Source organism: Cherax quadricarinatus, chromosome 31, assembly GCF_038502225.1.
Source record: "Cherax quadricarinatus isolate ZL_2023a chromosome 31, ASM3850222v1, whole genome shotgun sequence".
Lineage (NCBI taxonomy): Eukaryota > Metazoa > Arthropoda > Malacostraca > Decapoda > Parastacidae > Cherax > Cherax quadricarinatus.
Window position 1 is genome coordinate 11,859,610 of NC_091322.1, and position 26,473 is coordinate 11,886,082.

General features: G+C 39.5%; 1 protein-coding gene across 6 annotated transcripts in view; it reads right to left on the bottom strand.

Moving 5' to 3' along the window:
• LOC128686363 (phosphatidylinositol transfer protein beta isoform) overlaps nucleotides 1-26,473 on the bottom strand; it is a 62,146-nt gene that overhangs the window by 15,878 nt on the left and 19,795 nt on the right. For 2 of the 6 annotated variants that reach the window (XR_011392642.1, XM_053773218.2), the window contains exons 4-6: nucleotides 18,118-18,217; nucleotides 16,013-16,090; nucleotides 12,879-12,956 (exon numbers count right to left, since the gene is read on the bottom strand). Coding sequence is in view for 5 of the 6 variants with exons in the window: in XM_053773218.2 (XP_053629193.1) it covers nucleotides 12,879-12,956; nucleotides 16,013-16,090; nucleotides 18,118-18,217 (256 nt within the window). In the remaining variant the exon portion in view is untranslated. Of the gene's footprint in view, nucleotides 1-12,878; nucleotides 12,957-13,087; nucleotides 13,124-16,012; nucleotides 16,091-18,117; nucleotides 18,218-26,473 lie in introns of all 6 variants that reach the window. The other 4 variants (XM_070090202.1, XM_053773219.2, XM_053773220.2 and 1 more) reach the window with 4 other exon arrangements.

Consider the following 26,473-nt stretch of genomic DNA (forward strand, 5'->3'; position numbering starts at 1 on the left):
CAACCACAATTAGGGGAGTACAATTAGGCAAGTACTAGCCGAGGTGGCCAGAAGAGCTCACATGAGGAGAGCAAAGTTACTAGTTATGGGTGATTTCAATCACAAGGAGATTGACTGGGACAACCAGGAGCCCCATGGGGGTCCCAAAACTTGGAGAGCCAAGATGATGGATGTGGTACTGGAAAACCTCATGCATCAATATGTTAGACACACTACAAGAGAGGTGTGAGGATGATCCAGCAAGACTGGACCTTGTATTCACCTTGAGTAGTTTGGACATCAAGGATATCATGTATGAAAGACCCCTTGGAGCTAGTGATCATGTGGTTCTGTGCTTTGATTATGTAGTTGAGCTACAAGTGGAGAGAGTAGCAGGAATAGAATGGGAAAAACCAAACTACAAAACAAAAGGGAGGACTACACAGGCATGAGGAACTTCCTGCAAGATGCTCAGTGGGAGAGAGAACTGACAGGAAAACCAGTAAAAGAAATGCAAGGAGACAGAGGAGAGGTTTGTTCCCAAGGGAAACAGAAATAATGGGAAGACCAAAACAAGTCCTTGGTTCACACAAAGGTGTAGGGAGGCAAAAACTAGGTACACCAGAGAATGGAAAAGGTACAGAAGACAAAGGACCCAGGAAAATAGAGAGATCAGCCGAAGCGCCAGAAATGAATATGCAAGTAAGAAGGGAGACTCAGCGACATTACGAAAATGACAGCACTGAAAGTCAAGTCTGACCCGAAGCTGTTGTACAGCCACATCAGGAGGAAAACAACAGTCAAGGACCAGATAATCAGGCTGAGGAAGGATGGTGGGGAGTTCACAAGAAATGACCAAGAGGCATGTGAGGAGCTCAACATGAGATTAAAAGAAGTATTTACAATGGAAACAGGTAGGACTCCAGGAATTCAGAACAGGGGGGGTACACCAAGTGCTGGATGAGGTACACATAACGGAGAAGGAGGTGAAGAAGCTATGTAAACTTGATACCTCAAAGGCGGTGGGACCAGACATCTCTCCGTGGGTCCTTGGTCCTTAGAGAGGGAGGAGAGATGCTGTGTGTGCCACTAACAAAGATCTTCAACACATCCATTGCAACTAAGCAACTAGCTGAAGTATGGAAGATGGCAAATGTAGTCCCAATTTTTAAAAAAGGAGACAGACACAAGGTATTAAATTACAGACCTGTGTCACTAACGTGTATAGTATGCAAAGTCATGGAGAAGATCATCAGGAGAGTGAAGGAGTACCTAGAAAGCACATAATTGACAACTAGCATGGTTTCAGGGAAGGAAAATCCTGTGTCACAAACCTTCTGGAGTTTTATGACAGGGTGACAGAAGTAAGACAAGAGAGAGAGGGGTGGATAGACTGCATTTTCTTGGACTGCATGAAGGCCTTCAACACAGTTCCTCACAAGAGATTAATGCAAAAACCAGAGGATCAGGCACACACAACAGGAAAAGCACTGCAATGGATCAGAGAATATCTGACAGGGAGGCAACAATGAGTCACGCTACGTGACGAGGTGTCAGAGTGGACGACTGTGACAAGCGGGGTTCCACAGGAGTCAATCCTAGGACCTGTGCTGTTTCTGAAATACATAAATGACGTAACGGAAGGAATAGACTCAGAAGTGTCCTTGTTTGCAGATGATGTGAAGTTAATGAGGAGAATCAAATCGTTCGAGGATCAGGCAGGACTACAAAGAGACCTGGACAGGCTACAAGCCTAGTCCAGCAACTGACTCCTTGAATTTAACCCTGCCAAATGCAGTCATGAAGACTGGGGAAGGGTAAAGAATGCACAGAGTACTATAGTCTAGGTGGCCAAAGACTGCATACCTCACTCAAGGATAAAGATCTTGGGGTGAGTATAATACTGAGCACATCTCCTGAGGTGCACATCAATCAGATAACTGTTACATCATACGGGTGTCTGGCAAACCTGAGGATAGCAATCTGATACCTCAGTAAGGAATTGTTCAAGACTCTGTATACCATATATGTCAGGCCCATTCTGGAGTATGCAGCACCAGTTTGGAATCTACACCTGGTCAAGCACATCAAGAAATTAGAGAAAGTGCAAAGGTTTGCAACCAGACTAGTCCCAGAGCTAAGGGGATTGTCCTACTATGAAAGGTTAAGGGAAATTGGCCTGACGACTGGAGGACAGGAGGGTTAGGGAAGACATGATAACATAAAATACTGTGCAAAAGAGACAAGGTGGACAAAGACAGGATGTCCCAGAAATGGGACACAGAAACAAGGGGTCACAACTGGAAACTGAAGACTCGGATGAGTCAAAGAGACATCAAGAAGTATTTCTTCAGTCAGAGTTGTCAGGCAGTGGAATAGCCTAAAAAGTGATGTAGTGGAGGCAGGAACCATACATAGTTTTAAGACGAGGTTTGATAAAGCTCATGGAGCAGGGAGAGAGGACCTAGTACCAAACAGTGAAGAGGCAGGGCCAGGAGCTATGAATCGACCCCTGCAACCACATATAGGCGAGTACAAATAGGCAAGTACACACACACACACACACACACACACACACACACACACACACACACACACACACACACACACACACACACACACACACACGACATACCCCCCAGACCACAGTTTTAGAAAAGAAGTTGAAGGTTTGGTATACAAATGCAGTTGGAATAACGTAAATGTGAGGAGTGGCATGAAAGAATCAAGGAGACATTCCCAGATATAATATCACTCACAGAAACGAAACTCGGGATGATAACAGATGTAATCTTTCCACCCGGATATCAAATCCTCAGGAAAGATAGTGGGAACAGAGGGGGGGGGGGAGTTGCACTGCTCATTAAAAACCAGTGGGGATTTGAGGAAATGGAAGGAATGGATGGAATGGACAAAAGGGACTACATAGTAGGAACAATCCAGTCTGAGAGCCATAAGGTGGTAAATGCAGTAATGTACAACCCACCACAGTACTGCAGGAGGCCAAGAGAAGAATATGACGAGAGCAAAAGAGCAATGGTACACACACACTAGCCGAGGTGGCCAGAAGAGCTCACATGGGGAGAGCAAAGTTACTAGTTATGGGTGATTTCAATCACAAGGAGAGTGACTGGGAAAACATGGAGAGTCAAGATGATGGATGTGGTACTGGAAAACCTCAAGCATCAACATGTTAAGACACACTACCAGAGAGAGGCAAGGATGATCCAGCAAGACTGGACCTAGTATTCACCTCGAGTAGTTCGGACATTAAGGATACAACGAGTCATGGTACGTGATGAAGCATCCGAGTGGGCGCTTGTAATGAGTGGGGTTTCACAGGGGTCAGTCCTAGGACCAGTGCTATTGCTGGTATATGTAAATAACATGACGGAAGGGATAGACTCAGAAGTGTCCCTGTTTGCAGATGATGTGAAGTTAATGAGGAGAATTAAATCAGATGAAGACCAGGCAGGAATACAGACACCTGGACAGGCTTGAAGCTTGGTCCAACTGGCTCCTAGAATTTAATCCCACCAAATGCAATGCCATGAAGATTGGGGAAGAACAAAGAAGACCGCAGACAGAGTATAGGCTAGGTGGCCAAAGACTGCAAACCTCACTCAAGGAAAAGGATCTTGGGGCGAGTATAATACCAAGCACATCTCCTGAAGCACGCATCAATCAGAGAACTGCTGCAGCATATGGGCGTCTGACAAACCTGAGAAAATCGTTCCGATACCTCAGTAAGAAATCGTTCAAGATTCTATACATTGTGTATGTCAGGCCCATACTGGAGTATGCAGCACCAGTTTGGAATCTACACCTGGTCAAGCATGTCAAGAAATTAGAGAACGGCAACAAGACTAGTCTCAGAGCTGCAAGGTATGTCCTACAAGGAGAGGTTAAGGGAACTCAATCTTATGACACTGGAGGACAGGAGGGATAGGGAGGGCATAATAACATATAAAATAGTACTGAGAGGAGCTGATAAAGTGGACAGGGATAGAAGGTTTCAGAGATGGGACACAGCAACAAGAGGCCACAACTGTTAGTTGAAAACTCAGATGAATCAAAGAGATGTTAGGAAGTATTTCTTCAGTCAGAAATGTCAGGAAATGGAACAATCTAGAGACGTAGTGGAAGAAGGATCCGTACATAGCTTTAAGAAGTACGATAAAACACAGAGCAGGGAGAGAGAGTGGATGTAGTAGTGACAAGCGAAGAGGCGGGGCCAGGAGCTGTGACTCAACCCCTGCAACCAGAAATAGGCAAGTACATACAAAACACAACAGGTCAAGTGTCTATTGACAAGCGCCTCTGACAACTTGAAATTACTGCTATTCGTGCTCTCGCTCTCTCCCTTGTGTGAATACAAAAGTATCAATCTGCTTTTGATATTCTTAAGGATACAATCACATACACCATTACCTGTATGGCTGCAGGCACTACCCTTCCCACCTCCACAAGTCCAACTAACCAGTTTTTCTGTATACCTTCTTGAAAGTTTCCTTGCTCACACTCCAACAGCACATTCATTAAATAATCATGTCCATTTTCTGTAACATGCTCACACTAGCCTGCTGGATGCTCAAGCACCTAAACCATACTCTTCTACCCCCTCCCTCCAACTGTTCCTTGGACAACCCCTACCCCTCCTACCTTCCTCTCCAGATTTATACACCCTCTGTATTACCTACATGCCCAAACCACTAGTAACTCTTCATCCTTCTCAATTATACCCTTGGTTACCCCACATTGCCTTTAAATTTCTACACATTGAATTCTCTACATGATATTCACACCTCACACTGCTCTCAAACATGATGTCTCCACTGCCTCTAGCCTACATCTCACTGTAGTGTTTAAAACTCATACCTCAAAGCCATATAAATTGTTGGTACCACTATATACTGGTATATTACCTATTTTTGCCTCAACTTTTTTTTTTTTACCTCTATGACTCCCACCAAACAGGAAGTTTTACAAAGACCATATTATTGTGTCTTGGTTAAGTATTACTATGTATATTATGCCTGCATTTGTCCTTTACCTATGACTAATTATTTTTGCAAATGTTTGATTTGATTTTACAAATACTGACAGATCTGGTTACAATGGTTTCAATAATTGGTGATGTAGAGGTGACAAACCATATCACAGGCAGGGATTAAATTCACGGCGAGCGAGTCTTGAAACCCCAAGCCAGTACGTAAGCCACTGTGCCAGCTGGCTAAAATATGATATGGTTCGTTTGCAATCGTATCAATACGATTTTGTAAGTCATGATGATGGTTTTGAGGGGACTCGAGCTAGAGTTCATTACGGTCATGCCGGAACCAGATTCATCTGTAAAAATTTGCATTTGTGGTCACAGTGGGGCCCATGCTAACCTCTCTATGATGTATAAATATACCTAGCTGGACGAATCTTATCATAGCCAGCTGACCCAGTGGCTTTTGCGTTGGCCTGCAATTTTAAGACTCACTCGCCACGAGTTCAATCCCCGCCCGTGGTATGGTTTGCTTGTAACCGTGTCATTATGACTTCACGAGTCAGTGGTGATAGGCTTGCCTGAAACCCAAGGTCAATTCCCATGGAATTCCTCCCTTTTGCCATTCATGACATATGGCAGCTGTACAATATTTTAGCTTTTTTAACACCTGTACACACTGTCCCACGTACAGTAAACCTTTCTTTAATGGACTTCAATTTAACGAATTGTGGAAATACAAGACAAAATCTGCACGTTCAGTTAATTTGGAAACCGATAGACAAGATGCAATTGTTACAGAATTGCTAATTACTACAATCACAGCAAAATCTCATTATTACAATCACAGTAAAACAATCATATCTACCACTACTGTCATTACTGGCCACCCATTCCACCCTCTCCCCTTTGGTCCATTAAATCAAGGGTGTACTATTTTAGTCTTGCTTGCCAAAAAATATACAAGCTTACTATCCCGCACTTACATTACTCCACTTTTACAGCACATTATAAAGATGGTTAATATAATGCATGCCTCACTTGCAGAGATCCTTCTATCAAAGATGATTAGGTTTATCAATAGCTGCCTAGCTGTTCTGATATCTGACAACATTTAATTCTTCTGCAGTGCATCTCTATGTGCCTTGAAAGAAAGAATGAGGGAAAGTCAAACCCACTGTCATTGCCAAGATAGCATAGTGCTGGGAGTACCTCGATATCTCCAGACCACTGCTACACTGAGAAAAAGTTAATTAACCTGAAGGGGTTGGAACACAGGTGATTTTAATGCCCACAATGCCTTTTATCATACCTTTTCACAAGATACCTAGCTTTACATAGGTTAACCTATTTCTTGTGATGTGCACCCTCCTTCAACAGCCACAGCTATGTGAATACGAAATTTCTAAAACTAATACTGTATTCAGGAAAGGACTCAATCTTTCCCTACCAGCTTATCAATGGAGTTAAGCAATACTAGTAGACAGAACAGGAAGAGTAACTCTTTGAGGGTTTCGGACGTACTAGAACGGCTTACGGCCCAGGGTTTTTGACGTACTAGTATGCCTAAATTCTAGCGCCCTCAAATCTAGTGGTAGAAAGCTGGTAGGCCTCCATATGAAAGAATGGGTCTATGTGGTCAGTGTGCATGGTATAAAAAAAATTCTGCAGCACACAGTGCATAATGAGAAAAAAAAAAACTTTGACCGTTTTTTTTGGAATAAAACAGCGACTTTGCACTGTATTTTCGTATGGTATTTATTGTTGTATTCTAGTTTTCTTGGTCTCATTTTATAGAATGGAAGGCATATCATGGAAATTGAGATGATTTTGACTGGTTTTACCATGAAAAGTACCTTGAAATTGAGCTCAAAGTAGCAGAAATGTTCGATTTTTACCGAAGTTCAAAAGTACAGTGGACCCCCGCATACCGGACGCATTGCATACCGTACAATCCGCATACCGGACGCTTTGATCGCAAAAATTTTGCCTCGCATACCGCCCAAAAACCCGCTCACCGCCCTTCGTCCGAGACGCGTCCAATGTGCGGCCTGAGCCACGCTCACATGTTCCGCCGGTGGCATTGTTTACCAGCCAGCCTCCGCGGTAACATCCAAGCATACAATCAGAACATTTCGTATTATTACAGTGTTTTTGGTGATTTTTTCTGGAAAATAAGTGACCATGGGCCCCAAGAAAGCTTCTAGTGCCAACCCTACAGCAATAAGGGTGAGAATTACTATGGAGATGAAGAAAAAGATCATTGATAAGTATGAAAGTGGAGTGCGTGTCTCCGAGCTGGCCAGGTTGTATAATAAACCCCAATCAACCATCGCTACTATTGGTGGTACAGCTGCTGCTGCTGCTGCTGTACCACCGTCAGCTGCTGCTGCACTGTCAGCTGCTGCTGCACTGTCAGCTGCTGCTGCTGTACCACCGTCAGCTGCTGCTGTAGTACCGTCTGCTGCTGCTGTAGCATCGTCTGCTGCTGCTGTAGCATCGTCTGCTGCTGCTGTAGCATCGTCTGCTGCTGCTGTAGCATCGTCTGCTGCTGCTGTAGCATCGTCTGCTGCTGCTGTAGCATCGTCTGCTGCTGCTGTAGCATCGTCTGCTGCTGCTGTAGCATCGTCTGCTGCTGCTGTAGCATCGTCTGTTGCTGCTGTACCACCGTCAGCTGCTGCTGCTGCTGTAGCATCGTCTGCTGCTGCTGTAACATCGTCAGTTGCTGCTGTAGCATCGTCTGCTGCTGCTGTAGCATCGTCTGCTGCTGCTGTAGCATCGTCTGCTGCTGCTGTAGCATCGTCTGTTGCTGCTGTAGCATCGTCTGTTGCTGCTGTACCACCGTCAGCTGCTGCTGCTGCTGTAGCATCGTCTGCTGCTGCTGCTGCTGTAGCATCGTCTGCTGCTGCTGTAGCATCGTCTGTTGCTGCTGTAGCATCGTCTGTTGCTGCTGTACCACCGTCAGCTGCTGCTGCTGCTGTAGCATCGTCTGCTGCTGCTGCTGCTGTAGCATCGTCTGCTGCTGCTGTAACATCGTCAGTTGCTGCTGTAGCATCGTCTGCTGCTGCTGTAGCATCGTCTGTTGCTGCTGTAGCATCGTCTGTTGCTGCTGTAGCATCGTCTGTTGCTGCTGTAGCATCGTCTGTTGCTGCTGTACCACCGTCAGCTGCTGCTGCTGCTGTACCACCGTTGTTGGTGTGGCTTATTGAGAATACCAAGAAACAATTAACCCCAGAGGATTTGCCACCCAGGATAACCCAAAAAAGTCAGTGCGTCATCGAAGACTGTCTAACTTATTTCCATTGGGGTCCTTAATCTCGTCTCCCAGGATGCAACCCACACCAGTCGACTAACACCCAGGTGAACAGGGAAAATGCCTGGAACTAGTGCTCATATTGGTGAATTTAGAGCCAGCAAATGTTGGTTTGAGAGATTTAAGAATCGTAGTGGCATACACAGTGTGATAAGGCCTGTTCTGGAAGAAAATACCAAACAGGACCTACAGTACTCAGGAGGAAAAGGCACTCCCAGGACACAGTGTCTCATCAGTCATTGCTGCATCTTCAATAAAGGTAAGTGTCATTTATTCTTCATTTAGTAGAGTAGTACATGCACAATATATATTGTGCATGTACTACTCTACTATTGTGCATGTATCCTTCTCTTTGTGTGTAGGAAAATGTATATTTCATGTGGTAAAAATTTTTTTTTCATACTTTTGGGTGTCTTGCACGGATTAATTTGATTTCCATTATTTCTTATGGGGAAAATTCATTCACATACCGAACATTTCGCATAACAGCCAGCCCTCTTGCACGGATTAAGGTCGCTATGCGGGGGTCCACTGTAAACAAATCATGCCAAGCGTCCAATAAACGTCAATTGGCGAGTCTAATATTCTTTTGCAAGTGCGCCAATATGATTCATACCATTTTTTACAATAATGCAGTAGTCTGCATAACAGTAAATCTTCTATTTTTTGTGAGAATAAAAATTCAAAGTGGAAAGCAAAAGAATGTAAGAGGGGCCTTGAGACGTGACTAATGAACAGAGGAAATGTCATTTTAGTGCCAGGAATGTATTTCTTGTTTGTTCTGGACCCTATTCGGAAATTGGCATCTTTTGAAATTTGTGTGAAATTGGCAAAATTGCTAAATTCTGACCACTGTACTGGATAGTTGAAATTGGTAAATGGGTGGTTTCTTGCACTCATTCAATAGAAAAAAAATGGAGTTCTAGCAAAATATTCATATCTTTTGTCGACTAGTACAGTGGAACTGGCCGAAAATGGGGCTCAAAGTGGGCAAAATCGCCGATCCGTAAACATCGCCGAGACCGCTAACTTCGCGAGAGCATAATTCCGTAAGTTTTCCATCAAATTTCATATTTTTGGTGTCATTATGATCGGGAAAAGATTCTCTATCTTTTCATAAGAAAAAATTATTTTTTTTTTTAACCCTTAAATGGTCCAAACGTATATATACGTTTTTTCAACATCTGAAAGTATGTAAAAAAATGTAGACCTTTTTTTTGTTTTACATTTGAAAATGTGTAAAAAAAATTTTTATGTACATTTTTTTTTGGTTATATTTGAAAATATGTAAAAAAAAGTAGATCTACTTTTGTAGCACTACGAATTTGAACGTCGATCTGTTTGGACCGTTTAAGGGTTAAATTTGGCCGACCCTGAGAACGAGTCTCGGAGAGGGCCTGTCGACCCTCAAAGGGTTAAGGCAAAAATAGACAACATTACTTGAATTTCTAAATTCATGTACTGGATTTATACTTATGTGAGGGAGATACTCTAGAGCATCTAGGAGATAAGGATTGAAGTTCAAAAGCCCAAGTTCACTGAAGAAGAAAGTTAATTATTGTTGGTGCAGCCTTCCTTGTCAAGCAGACCAGTTCCTTCTGTCATCCTGAAGACCAGGTTCCACTGGGATAATCCAATCATTAATTAAAAGCTGGCAGTCTGGATGTGATTTAAGCATAGGTAATTTCACTCACTGAGTCCTACTTTAAGCCAATTCCATTAATTAATTTGACCAAATTCATAGTTATTTTGGTAGTACACCTTCCATTCTATCAACTGAGCATGAGAAACTTCCCATTCTGCTACCAGAAATCAGTAATTTTATGTAACAATTCCAATTTAAACAGATAAAGTAAATACTGTATAATATATTCCAGCAACTAAAGCAAGCTATCCTCAGTTCAGTAATAATGTCTCCAGGTCTCTCCTATATATTACACTTGCCCTCCATTTTGAATCCACCATCACACACAAAAAAAATCATCGAAATTTTATCCTATTTCTCAGAAAATAAAATACATAACCAGGAATGATTGGTCATGGTTAAGGTGTCCCAATAATTTTAGCTGATCTAGTAAAAACCTATTTCAAGCTGCTTTTGGGCCTAAAACCAACCAGTCACCTCTATTGCAGTAGATACCTTCCACTATCAAATGATACCAGGAAATAACCAATAAAACTGTGAGAACCATTTAAGAAAAAACTTCAAGATTGCTATTTTAAACCAAACAAGGACAGATTTGCTTTTCCCATCATGCTCTGCATGGGGCAGGATTTTTTTTTTCATACCATGAACACTCATCCACAAACCTATTCTCTCATGTCTATGTCAAAATTTACTGCTCACAGCATACTTGAGAGTGCTGTGCTTAAGATGTACACCCATGCAAGTGACACTGGTGTCAATAGCATAGATCTACATACGAGACAATGAAAGGGTTAAATATAGGCCCCATGAGTTATCACAGCTTTATCCAATAGGCACTGAGACCCTTGGATAATATAGTGTGTACAAGAGTTCCTGAAACACTTGGGTAACAAGGAAAAAATAAAAAAAAGAGGGCTACAGAGCAACCAGCTTCCTGTTTTAAAGACTGGTAATCCAGAGCAAGTGCCTACTTCTTAGGAATGAGACTATGACAAGCCCACTGGAATTTGAGACTAAAATGTGAAATGTCAAGACCAAATGCACCTATACAATTTTCATCACAATTAGAAATAACTAGCTGATATATCACAAATAAATAATTAGCACAAATAAATATACATGAACAATGTATATTTACTTGTTTATTTACATGAACAATATAGTAGTACTTAATAAACTTGTATGATAATTCCATGACAAATTTTTAAAGATAATAAAAAAATTTGCAACGGGACAATGTTTTTAACTAATGCCTAACTGTAATAGAACAATATTTTATTCATACATTCATACAGTATCAAGCAAAGAACACCAAGAAAGCTGGTATAACTATTGAAAACATCCCATAACCATTTTAACCCTTTCAGGGTCCACAGACCCACTCAGAGACTTGTTCTCAGGGTCCCCCAAATTTCAAAAAAAAAAATTCTTATGAAATGATAGAGAATCTTTTTCTGATCATAATGACACCAAAAGTATGAAATTTGATGGAAAACGTATGGAATTATGCTCTCATGAATTTAGCGGTCTCGACGATGTTTAAGCATCGGTGATTTTGCTCACTTTGAGCCCTATTTTCGGCCAATTCCAATGTACTTGTCGATAAAAATCATAACTATTTCGCTAGAACTCCATTTTTTCTATCGAATGAGTACAAGAAACCACCAATTTACCGATTTCAACTATCCAATACAGTGGTCAGAATTTAGCAATTTTGCCAATTTCACACAAATTTCAAAAGATGCCAATTTCCAAATAGGGTCCAGAAAAAACAAGAAAGACATTCCTGGCACTAAAATAACATTTCCTCTGTTCATTAGTCATGTCCCCAGGCCCCTCTTACATTTCTTTTGCTTTCCACTTTGAATTTTTATTCTCACAAAAACTAGAAGATTTACTGTTATGCAGACTACTGCATTAGTGTAGAAATGTTATAAATAATATCGGCGCACTTGTGAAAGAATATTAGACTCACCAGTTGATGTGTATTGGACACTTAGCATGATTTGTTTACTTTTGAACTTTGGTAAAAATCGAACATTTCTGCTACTTTGAGCTCAATTTCAAGGTACTTTTCATTGTAAAACCAGTCAAAGTCATATAAATTTCTGTAATATGTCTTCCATTCTATACAATGAGACCAGGAAAACTAGAATACAACAATAAATACCATACGAAAATATAACGCAAAGTCGCTGTTTTAATCCAAAAACACGGTCAAAGTTTTTTTTTTCTCATTACGCACTGTGTGCTGCACGATTTTTTTTTATACTGTGCACACTGACCACATAGACCCATTCTTTCATATGTAGGCCTACCAGCTTTCTCTCACTAGATTTGAAGGCGCTAGAACTAATGAGTACACTAGTACGTCATGGACCCTGGTGCGTAAGCCGTACTAGTATGGCCGAAACCCTGAAAGGGTTAATAACAAAATTTAACAGAATTTACTTGGCATAACTTAAATACTTCTCATATCCATCATACATTCCTTCCTCATTCTTTATATGCCTTTCTATTCACTGCAAGTTTACACAGCTTCTTTAATACCTTCCTTTATTCTTTTTTAATGACCAAACCATCTTAACTCCTTATGCTCTGACTTTTACCTTCATTCTTGAAAAGACTTTCATTTTCAATCCTTATTATAACCTTCACACAGCACTGATCTGAGACATTTGCAGTTCCTGTTAAAGCATTTTAAACTCAATGCAGCATACACAAAAAGCATTATCACCACATTCAATACACATAAAATTTTAAACAACTATTTTTCATTTTTTCATCCAATGGCAAACTTCTTAGTACATATATAGATACTTTATAGGGAATACTTAGTAAAGATGAACCTAGTTAACATCAATAAGAAGCTAACAAAGAATGAATTGCAGAAGTTACCATGAGCCCTAAAAAAAAAAAAAATCAATAAAAAAAAAAAAACTTACATTCTCCATTGTTCCCATGTCAGCAACATGAAGTGTCTCAATGCTAATGATAAAGTTTTTCTTCATATAGCCAGGATTCTGCCATGCAAACCAGGGGAAGAAAGGCAAAGATATCAAAATGAGAATGGTGTCAGTTGCACTAGACAAGTAAATAAGAGCACAACACTTAGCATGTTAAAACTTGCAGTTAATGTGATAGCAGATCTTACCTTTGGCATGAAGAAACAAACCAAAGATCCTCTTACCTGCTGAGTTAAATTAATGAGTTAGAGGTAAGAGTTCAAGGTAAAACATCAATTTATATGTACATAATAATGTGGTGGAATAAAGCAAAGCCTTGTCTTATATGCAAAAGATTAGCTTATATGTCAATTTTTATTTTCCCTACATTCTATGGGTTTGAAGTGTGCTGACGCTATTTTACTACCTTCAACTCTGTAGACTGTCTTCACATATACAGCTTTAAAATACTATGCTATGTAAAGATACATCTACATCCAAATACCAAAATACATTTACTTCCATAAATCTTTTTTTTTCCATTTCTATTCTTGTACTTATTCCCTCAACCTCACTTTTTCTGAACAATATTCATTTTCAACTATTTACATCCTTCCTAACTCCTTTTCCAATCTCTGCAGTTAAAAGATTTTCCTCCATATCACTTAGTAACATTCACCTACAAACAGTAGTTGTGAAGAGCCACAACAGAAAAATTCCTTATCAGTTAGAACCTTTCCTAAAGACTATCCTTATTTTTATTTTCATTAGTAAGCACTAAACCCATAAAGGTTATACATACAGTGCTTTGAAGATAATCAGATTCATACTGAGGAAGGGAAAGGTAGCTCCAATTCCTCAGAGGAAGAGCCCTTCATCAGCAACATCAAAACGCTTCCCCTCCTTCCCCCTTCACTCTGCTTACAATCCCAAACATATTTAACAGCGAGGCACATCACATACCCTTGTGAAAGACTTACTCTTCCTGGAAACACTTATCCTTCTTTAACACAAAATTTCCTCAAAATGTCTGGCAGTTTTCCCAAATATGGCACTTACTCTATACATTTGCAATGCTTGTCAATTTCCTGAGCCTCACTTTTCAAAACCCATAAATTAGAAAGACCATTCCTTTCCCTTATAAAAGTATTTCTCACTTATTTCCATCAATACAAACAAGTGAGCCATACATCCTCTTCTCTCTTCTCTTCACAAATCCAGCTGGTTTCTGTGCAATTTGTATACAATTCTTCTATTCACTTTACCTTAAGTATCTCTCACATTCACTTATAATTTATCTTTCCTTTGTATAAAAGAACTACACAGGTTCTCAACTTACACACACCCACACTTACAAATGGAGCACTTACAGAACAATTAACATCTTACATCTCATGAACCACAGTACAAATGTGCAAAACATAACCACGCTATTTTTTTTTTAAATGAAAATCCATTTGTAATTTGAAAAAACAAGAACTTGGCTGTTAAAGTTGGTGCTCTCCTGTATATGCACTTTTCCACCCCTTGGACAGTACCTTACCTGGTTTCATATACACACATCACACTAACTATGCTGTCAGCATCTTGGTTGTAATTCCATCAAACCATGCTGCTTTCCCACTATTAACAATTTTACTGCTTAACTCATCCATCAAACATTCATAATTTATTTAATTTACAGGAGCAGTATTAGAGAGATGGACCATTTAAAATTGTTACATAAACAGCTTAGTTAATTACACAAAGTCACAAGTGTGTTATTTGAATGAAAACAAGTGTCACCTGTAGCTGCAGGCTAGGACAGTTAATGTTTCATTTGAAGACCTTGAGAAAAAAACAGCAATGATGAAAATTAAACCATGTCTAGCAGCAACATTGACAGTCGTATCAGTGTTATGTGTGGCCAGATGGGGCACTATGGAGCTTAGAATTAACAGATATAAGTGATCACTCCAGGATGCGAACTGTAATCTACACGTTAGTGCAGTGGAAATACTATATTAATAAGAAATGTGTCATCCAAAAATATTCAAGCATTTAAATATCTATGGACAAGTTAACCAGGAAAAGGACCATTTACTCATACAACAGTAAATTACAAGCATTTAAAGTTTAATTGTAAGAATATTTTATAATGTGTGTGTGTGTTTTCAAGTGTTGATATACTGCATTCATGTACAGTAATTGAACCCACTGGACCTTGGTAGTCACTTTGGACAATGTGATAAAGTTGACCAATACATGTTGCAGAGGGGCATGGGCCCCTTTTCCAATGACATTAGCCTGGCCAAGTATTCCCTTATTTCAATCAAAAAAGAATGGTTTCAAAGCCATTATCATTTTTGAAAGGATGGTCAATGTAAACATTTAATATTATATTAAATGTGTTGCCAGTAAGCAAGTCCCACAGAAATTTGTCATTTTTCTTTGTTAATCTAGTTATTTTATATATGGTAGAACATTACCAGAAATTCTGGAAAGAACAGATGAATATTCTTTTCCAACCAGGCTTCCAGACAGGTACAGGTCAGCCATCACTAATCCGGCATCATTGGGACCTGTAGTGTGCCGGATTAGAGAGTTTGCCAGGTTACAGAGTGGTTAGGTTAGAATACACTTATTTAACCTATCAACAGAGACTCTCTCTGCTACATCTTCCTCATTTTCATCACTGCTTTCTCCTCCACTGGCTTGCTACTGCGGATTTACAACCATCTGCACAACTTCTGAGTCAGTATGATGATGAAATATGCAATTATGCTAGCCGAAATTAGTGCCGGATTACCGATGGAACCACAGAACTGATTGCCAGATTAGTGATGGCTGACCTTTACTATTATCCCAACAAGGCTGCTAGAGAGGCAGCTTCCTCACTAAGTTGCTAGGTGGTCACCTCTCCCACACCAGCAGAATATCATATACATGTGTTTATGTCTATGCTCAAGTGCTTGGAAAATGAGAAAAGCAACCAGATGTAATACAGTATTAGGATGAGAATTCTGTTCTATGTACGGTACTATATCCCTGGTTAACTGGATCCATATAAAGCATAAGAAAGGTGGTTTGCGGGTTGGCCAGAAAAGATCACGCTGAGGCTCAACATGCTGCTACTCAGGAACGGCACCACTCACGTTCTCCATTTCACCATCCCCTGGGGCATGAAGGGTTTCTATTGAGATGTAAAATCCTTCCTTCATATAACCTGGATTCTGAAAGGTAACTGCTAGTTTTAGCAACTTTACTTCACTAAGAGAATGTGAAAAGTAACCTGCAAATATGAAGTTCCATTACCAATTGACTACTGATGAACTATTCATGTAATTAAACCTTGTAGATTATAACCCTGGACTTTTTTGGGGGTGCCAGTGTTTCTAATGTTTGAACATGTTGACAATGGAGTACCTTTTTACACTACCCTAACACCATACAGTTTTAAAAATATGAAAAATAAGCTTATTTTATGATAAATTTTATGTCAACAGCTTGGCAAGTATTAATGATTTTCTTGGAATGATATTTTTTACTGTTTATTTTAGTGGCTTAGCTTTATTGTTGGATGATCATGGGGTTGATTAACATTTTTCAGCTGATGATACACAAGCCTACATCTAGGTTCCAAATATGGAAGATGCAAAACTGCTTTAGATAGCTTTCACTAGATATTCAGACTTGGATGACAAACAGAAAATTAAAATTGAGGGCATTTTGATTCCATGGGCCTGGGGAGCATCTATCACAAAGCAAGGGACACATGTCTATTTATACATACAGTGTGGCACAAAAATGGAAAACAAGAGACAGGTTGAACCAAGTTGCTTCTTCAAATTTCTAGAAAAGCAAATTAAATGTGAAAGATAAAGTGATATCCACTGAAATAACCAATCAAAATGTGAATAAGCTCCTACTGATAATATGTAATAATAAAATTAAAAGAAAATAGAGCCAAGTAAGCATATGTCTAGAAAAGTCCCTCAGTAGTTAACAGGAGGGAAAAAGGAGATATGATAATCCCACATAAGATCGTAAAAGAACAAATTGTTTAAAGCACCAACAAAAGAACAGGAGGTTACAATTGTAAATGAAGAAACAAGTAAACCTGAAAGGATACTATAAAATTCTTCACAAATAAAGTAATCAATTACTGGAATATTGTATATTATAGGTGGTGGTACATTAGAATATGTCAAAACTGCTCAAAACTAAGTACACTAAAGTAAAAACTGAAGTTTGGATATCATAGGCTTGGCCTGGCACCTGTAATGACAAACAGGCAATTACATAAAGCTTTACACAATCATTTATGTCTTGGTAATGCAGTATAACACAAAAACTGTACTCTTTAATTTAACTGTTTAATAAAACCAAACGAGCAAATTTGTGGCGCAAGAGAGAGAGAGAGAGAGAGAGAGAGAGAGAGAGAGAGAGAGAGAAAAGACCCATAGCTCATTTGTCATTACTGTTTTCCCGAGGTACACACTGAAGTAAAAATAATATTAAAGAAGGGTTTCTACAAAGCCACACACACACACACTTGTATTTAGTCTTCAATTAACTGACAATTTCTTTTACTGAATGAGCTTGTTCATTGTGCTATGTAGAAAAAAGTTGAATAACCACTAGATTTTTAACGAATAAAATTACATCACTTTCAAGAAAGTAAACTGTTCACATTCTCTATACTGCTTCATTTCTTACATAATGTTTCCAACCCTAATCTCTTAAATGTGTATTAACAAAAAATTAGAAGGAAGAATCCACTTCACCATATGATCATCATACTAATGTACATTCAATGAAGCACTTTAAATAGGGCTTTAGGATGTACCATTTCTACCTAAACAAGAAGATTGCTGGACTGGGCTTCAACAGATAATAGTAGAACTACTGGAACCTTTAAAAATTAAGTGGTAAAATAAACTATAGATGGTATGCTATAAGTAAAGTTCTGTTCTTATAACTACAAAAGAGAATTCATACATTTCACTATCACGAAAACGCTTTGTGGTTAAAAACACAAGCAAACACTTTGGAAATTCCATTATGGAAATGTTTCAGTCCTGAGACCTTGTTTATTCTAAACATGAGGCTTGAGAAAATATAGGTTTATATAGGGAATGGATCATGTGAGGTTAGCTGCTCTTCATCATCTAAAATAATATTAGGCACACAAAAGAAATAAACCAAGCAATAAAAGCCAACAATTTCCTGAAGAAGGCTGCAGAGTGCATTCACTTACCGAAATAATGGTTCTACAGTAGGGGTATGCATTCCAAGCTTCTTCATGGACCTCTAGCGATCCCTCTGGTGCCAGAAGTCGAATAAATGCTGGAACCTTACTGGGGAATAAAATTAACAATTTATGGTACAAACCCAATGCAAATTAATGTTTCTTTGGAATTTAATTATTTTTAAAAAGATGTTGGAAAAACTGAACAGTTGCAAGAATAGGGTAATACACCCAGGGCCGGATTACCGCATAGGCAAACTAGGCATTTGCCTAGGGCCCCGCGGTCCAAGGGGTTCAGTTGCTCATCCAAGACTGCGCACATGGTGCAAGTGCAAAGGGGTCCCTACCTAAAATGTTCAAGTGTTTGGAAAGCAAAATTGATTTTTAAAAATTAATCAAAACAAAAATAAATAATGAAATAAAATAAAATAAAAATAAATAAACCTAACCATAGATGGCAACACTCAACACGCCTTTGTTTACATCAAAACAGCTGTGTTTTCCCGCTAATGGGTGAGTATGGGAGATTCCTCTCCAATTTTCTGCAGTAATTACACGTTATCTAGACTTGTACTGTGACAAATTAACTGAAGTGTTGTTGATAGACACTGATGTGTATGGATAAATGTTTGTTTTTGCCTTTAAATGTTAAGGGAGGTACCTGATAGGGTTACAGGATTAAACAGGCTCACACCGACCCCCCCCCACCCCCAAGCTGGAAGGGGTCGCTTCGCTTACCCGTAACTCAAAGGGGCCCCGCCAATCTGAATAGCCTAGGGCCCGGAGACTTCTTAATCTGGCCCTGAATACACCTCATACACATTCCTTCCATCCAGCCATCCCTACCCCTCCTTACATCTTTTCATTCTTCAAATCTACCTCTTCCTTATTCATTTTTTCAGGATCATTCCATCCATCCATCTATCCTTTCTTCCCTTCTCCCCTTACCTCCCCTCCTCTCTCACATTCTCTCCCTCCTACCTTCCCTCCCTCCCTTTCACCTTTCCTTCCCCTACATAAAAAAATCCCTGCAGAACAAACATCTATGACTCCTGTGAGTTTAGCACTCCCATGAATGGTATCACATCCTCATTATATATACGTATGGAAGAAGTGAATGTTTTCAGATATTTGGGAGTTGACTTGTCAGCAAATGGGTTTATGAAAGATGAGGTTAACCATAGAACTGATGAAGGAAAAAGGGTGAGTGGTGCATTGACGTATCTGTGGAGACAAAAAACGCTATCCCTGGAGGCAAAGAAGGGAATGTACGAGAGTATAGTGGTACCAACACTCTTATACGAGTGTGAAGCATGGGTTGTAAATGCTGCAGCGAGGAGGAGGCTGGAGACAGTGGAGATGTCCTGTCTAAGGGCAATATGTGGTGTAAATATTATGCAGAGAATTCACAGTGTGGAAATTAGAATGTATGGAGTTGCTGAAAGTATTAGTCAAAAGGGATGAAGAGGGGCTGTTGAAGTGATTTGGTCATTTAGAGAAAATGGAACAGAGCAGAATGACTTGGAGAACGTATAAATCTGCAGGGGAAGGAAGACGGTGTAGGGGTCGTCCCTGAAAAGGTTTGAGGTAGGGGGTAAAGGTTTTGTGGGCAAGGGGCTTGGACTTCCAGCAAGTGTGCATGAGCATGTTAGATAGGAGTGAATGGAGATGAATGGTTTTTGGGACCTGACACGCTGTTGGAGTGTGAGCAGGGTAATATTTTGTGAAGGGATTCAGGGAAACCAGTTAGCTGGACACGAGTCTTGGAAATGGCAAGTACAATGCCTGCACTGTAAAGAAGGGGTTTGGGATATCTAAACTGTCATATCTGAGTGCCTCTGCAAAGACAGTGATTATGTATGAGTGATGGTGAAAGTGTTGAAAGATGAAAGTTTTTTTCTTTCTTTTTAGATCACCCTGCCTCAGTGGGAAATGGCCGCGTCAAAAAAAAAACAAACAAAAAAAAAAAAACGGCCTCTGCCCACATAGGCAGGGTGACCTAAAATAAAGAAGAAACACTTTCACCATCACTGTCTTGCCACATGGGCACCGATATTACAGTTTAAAACTGCAAATATCTCCTCCCTTCCTTCAGGAACTACCAGATAATTAAAAAAAGTTCCACATCTGCCAACTGCTTCACACAAATAGTGAATAAACTCATGAATTTGATGTCAATTTACATAGATCAAATATAAATGTCAAATACAATATACAGCTAATGCAAACTGCTTAACTGGATTTCAATCCTAATTCATACTAGTGCCTACAGTCACCACCAAATTCCTATCTCCCAGAAATTATACTGAAATTGCCAAAATACCTTTAATACTATTCTCTCTCAATTACCATTTTAATATAAAAAGTTTTGTTACTTAAATTATTAGATCTTATCTTCAGACAATTATATTAAAACAAGCATTCAAAGAATCTACACATCTTCAGTCATACAACAAAGTAGTTTAACCCTTTGGCTGTCGCAACCCCAAATCCTGAGGTGTCTCCTGGCGTCGAAAAATATTTGGAAAATTCTTATGAAATGATAGAGAATCTTTTCCCGATGGTAATGACACCAAAAGTATGAAATTTGATAGAAAACTTACGGAATTACGCTCTCGCAAAGTTAGTGACCTTGGTGATATTTATGAATTGGCAATTTCGCCCACTTTGAGCCCTATTTTCAGCTAATTCCACTGTTCCAGTCAACCAAATTCATAGCTATTTCTTTAGAACTCCATTTGTTTTATCGAATGAGTACAAGAAACTGCCCATTTACCAATTTCAACTACCCAATAAAGTGGTCAGAAATTGGCAATTTGGCCAATTTCATGCAAATTAAAAAATATGGCGATTTCAAAATAGGGTCCAGAATGAACAACGAAGACATTTCCTGGCTCTAAAATAATAGCTTCTTTGTTCATCAGTCACATCTCCAGGCCCCTCTGATATTACTCTTGCTTTCTATTTTGAATTTTTATTCAAACAAAAAATAGAAGATTTACTGTTATGCAGACTACTGCAATATTGTAATTATATAAATAATGCCAACCCATTCATGACTGCATATTAGAATGGCCAGTTGGACATTTATTGCACAATGACGTTATTTGTTTACTCTTGAACATCGGCAAAAATCAAACATTTCCCCTACTTTGAGCTCCATTTCGAGGTCCTTTTCATAGTAAAAACCAATCAAAATCACCTCCATTTCTATAATATGTTTTCCATTCTATCAGATGTGACTACAAAAAAGAGAATATAACCATAAAAACTAAGAAAATACACCCCAATGTCGGCATTTTAATCCAAAGACATGGTCAGAGTTTTTTCTTTATGTACTGCTTGCTGGAGGATTCTTTTATACTGACCACACAGACCCATTCTCTCACATGTGGGCCTACCAGCTTTCTCCTGCTTGATTTGAAGCCACTAGAATTTTTGAGTGCACATATACATCAAACACACTGGCTCGTAAGACGTATATATACGACAAACAGTTAAAGGGTTAAAGTTCTAGTTTTAGCCTGTCCGAAATGTTCTGCATAACTAGGGGCTTTTCAAAATGAGTTGTACAGTGGTGGTTATGGTGGTTGTGCATGGCTGTAAGTGGTAGAGTACAGTGGACCCTCGACCACCGATATTAATCCGTTCCTGAGAGCTCATCGTTAATCGAAATTATCGTTAGTCGAGTTAATTTTCCCCATAAGAAATAATGGAAATCAAATTAATCCGTGCAAGACACTCAAAAGTATTGAAAAAAAAAATTTACATGAAATATTAATTTTAATACACACAAACTGAAGAAGACATGCACAGTTACATGACACTTACCTTTATTGAAGATCTGGTGATGATTGATGGGATGGGAGGAGGGGAGAGTGTTGATGGTGTTAGTGTTTAGAAGGGGAATCCCCTTCCATTAGGACTTGAGGTGGCAAGTCCTTTTTCGGGGTTACTTCCCTTCTTCTTTTAATGCCACTAGGACCAGCTTGAGAGTCACTGGACCTCTGTCGCACAATATATCTGTCCATAGAGGCCTGTACCTCCCGTTCCCTTATGACATTCCTAAAGTGTTTCACAACATTGTCAGTGTCACAATTAAACACTTGTTCAGGTTTCAATTCTTCACTGTCTATGTACTCCTTGAATTCCTGCACATATTTTTCAGCTGCTTTTTGGTCCAAACTGGCAGCCTCACCATGCCTTATCACACTATGTATGCCACTACGATTCTTATATCTCTCAAACCAACCTTTGCTGGCCTTAAATTCACTCACATCACCACTAGTTGCTGGCATTTTTCTAATTAAATCCTCATGCAACTTCCTAGCCTTTTCACATATGATCACTTGAGAGATGCTATCTCCTGCTATCTGTTTTTCGTTTATCCACACCAATAACAGTCTCTCAACATCTTCTATCACTTGCGATCTCAGCTTCGAAAACATAGTTGCACCTTTGGCAAGAACAGCTTCCTTGACTGCCGTTTTCTTGGCCACAATACGTAGTAGCGATGGTTGATTGGGGTTTTGTGTACAACCTGGCCAGCTCGGAGACACTCCACTTTCATGCTTAGCAATGATCTCTTTCTTCATATCCATAGTAATTCTCACCCTTTTTGCTGTAGGGTTGGCACTAGAAGCTTTCTTGGGGCCCATGGTGACTTATTTTGCAGGTGCAATCACTAAAAAGGCTGTGATAATATGAAATGTTCCGATTGTATGCTTGGAAGTGACCGCGGTGGCTGGCTGGCTTGTAAACACTGGCCAGAAGTGGACGCGTCTCAGACGGAACGAATAGTGTTGGTCAAGTTTTTAAGCGCTAGTCGAGGCAAAATTTTTGCGTAAAATTTATCGCTGGTCGGATTTATCGTTAATCGATGCCATCGTTGGTCGAGGGTCCACTGTACTTGTTTGTACTTGTGACTGCTTGTGTGTGCATGAAATAAATGATGCATTATGTAGCAATAAGATATGAGCAGTGTATTTTGAAAAAATGTTTTATACTTTAAGCTGGAAATAAAAACACCAAAAAGATTTTAGATTGGGAAAATATGTGTGGTACAGAAAGGCAATCAGTGGTGAAGAAATGTTTACAATACTGAGGAGACTAAAAATATAATGGAAAATGAGTACATGATTATACAGTGCAGTCCCGAGTTTCGTCCGCCCTGAGTATCATATGCTTAGAGTTTAGAACTTGTTTTTTCGGCTAAATTTTGTCCCGGGTTTCGCACTGTGCCCCATGTTTCGTCACGCATACCAAATCTGTCCGCCTGCCTGCACCTGCGTGCCTCCCCGCGCAGCGGTCATGAATCAGTCTGGCTTTGTTTCTCAAGTGAACATTACATTATATACTAGGCTTTTAAAGTGCCCTAGAACGATAAAATGCATATACAGTGGACCCCCACCTTACGATATTAATCCGTTCCTGAGAGCTCATCGTAAGCCAAAATTATCGTTAGCTGAATTAATTTTCCCCATAAGAAATAATGGAAATCAAATTAATCCGTTCCTGACACCCCAAAGCATGAAAAAAAAAAAATTTTTACCGCATGAAATATTAATTTTAATACACACAAACTGAAGACGACTCTACTAAGAACAGAATACATGACACTTACCTTTACTGAAGATCTGGTGGTGATTGATGGGATGGGAGGAGAGGAGAGTGTGGAAGTTATTGTTTAGAAGGGGAATCCCCTTCCATTAGGACTTGAGGTAGCAAGTCCTTTTCCAGGGTTACTTCCCTTCTTTTAATGCCACTAGGACCAGCTTGAGTCACTGGACCTCTGTCGCACAACAAATCTGTCCACAGAGCTCTGTACCTCCCGTTCCTTTAAGACTTCCCTAAAATGGGCCATAACATTGTCATTGTACAGGTTGCCAACACGGCTTGCAGTAGCTGTGTCAGGGTGATTTTCATCCGTAAAGGTTTGCAGTTCAACCCACTTTGCACACATTTCCTTAATCTCTTTTTTTTTAATTCCATACTAATTCTCACCCTTTTTACCACAGGGATGGCACTAGAAGCTTTCTTGGGGTCCGTGGTGACTTTTGCAGTTACAAGCACTAAAAACACTGGGATAATGTGAAATGTACCGAATGTATGCGTAGATGCGACCGCACTGGCTGGCTTGTAAACACTGGTGCTGAGGCCACACGTGGGACGCATCCCGGATGAATCACGCAAGGCGAATTTTTTATTGTGAGGTGAGGAAAAATTTTTGCGTTCAAATGCTTCGTACAGCGGATTTAACATAACACGATGCGTTCATAAGGCGGGGGTCCACTGTACAGTACACTCATTACTTACCTTAAAATATTTGTAATCTTAATGTAGAGTGAGAGGTGAGTAAAAAAGATGAGTACATGAGAGTGAAGAAGGTTCGCCGAGTTTTATAAACAAACCAGTTGTTGTTGTTGTTGTTGTTGTTGTTGTTGTTAGCAGTCCAGATACGAATGGTTTATGTTCACTCCATCAAGCCGACTGGAAAAACATCTCATATTTATGTTATTATTATTAATATGGCATCTTCAAGACTAACAACACACTCTTAGAGATTTTAGTGTGTTCCTGCACACCAGCACAGGCACAAGTTGTGGAGTTTAAAGCAGTTAAGTTCAGTGACAGAGTAGCATTAAGAGTGAAGCGATTAAGCAATAGAAAAAAGACAAAATGAAATAAACTCCTGACAGCATAAGCCGCTCTGCCTGTCTTCTGCAAGGTATGTAAATAGTGAACATACACCAGTTCATTTGTACATTATGATTTTCTTATCAAAGAAGTGATCTAATGCAGTTTGCCTTACAAACTCCATTTTCTCTTATACTAACACGTCTGAAGGGAGAACCACTGTCCTCCCCAATCACCACATACGTAATGACATACATATTTTATTCATTCTAGAGTGTATATCAGGTTTTTATGTTATTTATATTGTTTATGTCATATCAGAAGAAATGTAATAGATAAATAAGCCATAGAGTTGATAATAGTGTCATACTGAAGTACTATTTTGTCATGCTTCCTGACAGCAGGAACGGATTAATTGGATTTGTATTATTTCTTATGGGAAATATTGCTTTGACTTTAGGACCTTTCGACTTTAGTCCTAGCTCCTGGAATGGATTAACCCTTTGACTGTTGCAACCCCCAATCCTGAGGTGTCTCCTGGTGTCGCAAAATTTAAAAAAAAAATTATTTTTTCTTATGAAATGATAGAGAATCTTTTCCCGATTGTAATGACACCAAAAAAAAAACGAAATTTGATGGAAAACTGACGGAATTATGCTCTCGCGAAGTTAGCGACCTCGGCGCTGTTTACAAATCGGCGATTTCGCCCACTTTGAACCCTATTTTCGGCTAATTCCATTGTTCCAGTCGCCCAAACTCATAGCTATTTCTTTAGAACTCCATTTTTTCTATCGATTGAGTACACGAAACTGCCCATTTACCGATTTCAACTACCTAATAATGTGGTCAGAAATTTGCAATTTGGCCAATTTCACGAAAACTAAAAAATATGACAATTTCAAAATAAGGTCCAGAATGAACAATGCAGACATTCCTGGCTCTAAAATAACATTTTCTTTGCTCATCAGTCATGTCTCCAGGCCCCTCTGATATTACTCTTGCTTTCTATTTTGAATTTTTATTCCAACAAAAAATAGAAGACTTACTATTATGCAGACTACTGCAATACTGTAATAATTGTTTAAATAACATCAACGCATTCATGACTGCATATCAGAATGGCTAGTTGGACATTTATTGGACAATGGCATCATTTGTTTACTCTTGAACATTGGCAAAAATCAAACATTTCCCCTACTTTGAGCTCCATTTCTAGGTTCTTTTTATAGTAAAATCAATCAAAATCACCTCTATTTCTATATGTTTTCCATTCTATCAAATGAGACCAAGAAAACGAGAATACAACCATAAATACTATATGAAAATAGACCACAAAGTCGGCATTTTAATTAAAAAAAACGGTCGGAGTTTTTTTTCTCATTATGCACTGCATGCTCCAGGATTTTTTTTATATGGTGCACACTGACCACACAGACCCATTCTCTCACATGTGGGCCTACCAGCTTTCTCCTGCTTGATTTGAGGCCGCTAGAATTTATGAGTATATATACGTCAAACACGGTACCTCGTAAGACGTATATATACGGCCGCGACAGTCAAAGGGTTAAGGATGAAACTCGGGGTTCCACTGTACAAGTAAGAGAGGTGTAAAAGTAGAGGAAATTATACAATTTGTCTTGGACTGTATCAGACGCAAACTTGTATTACATCTAGCCACAATATCTGGCCTTAGGACATGGACATTATGACACCACAATATTAGAAAAAT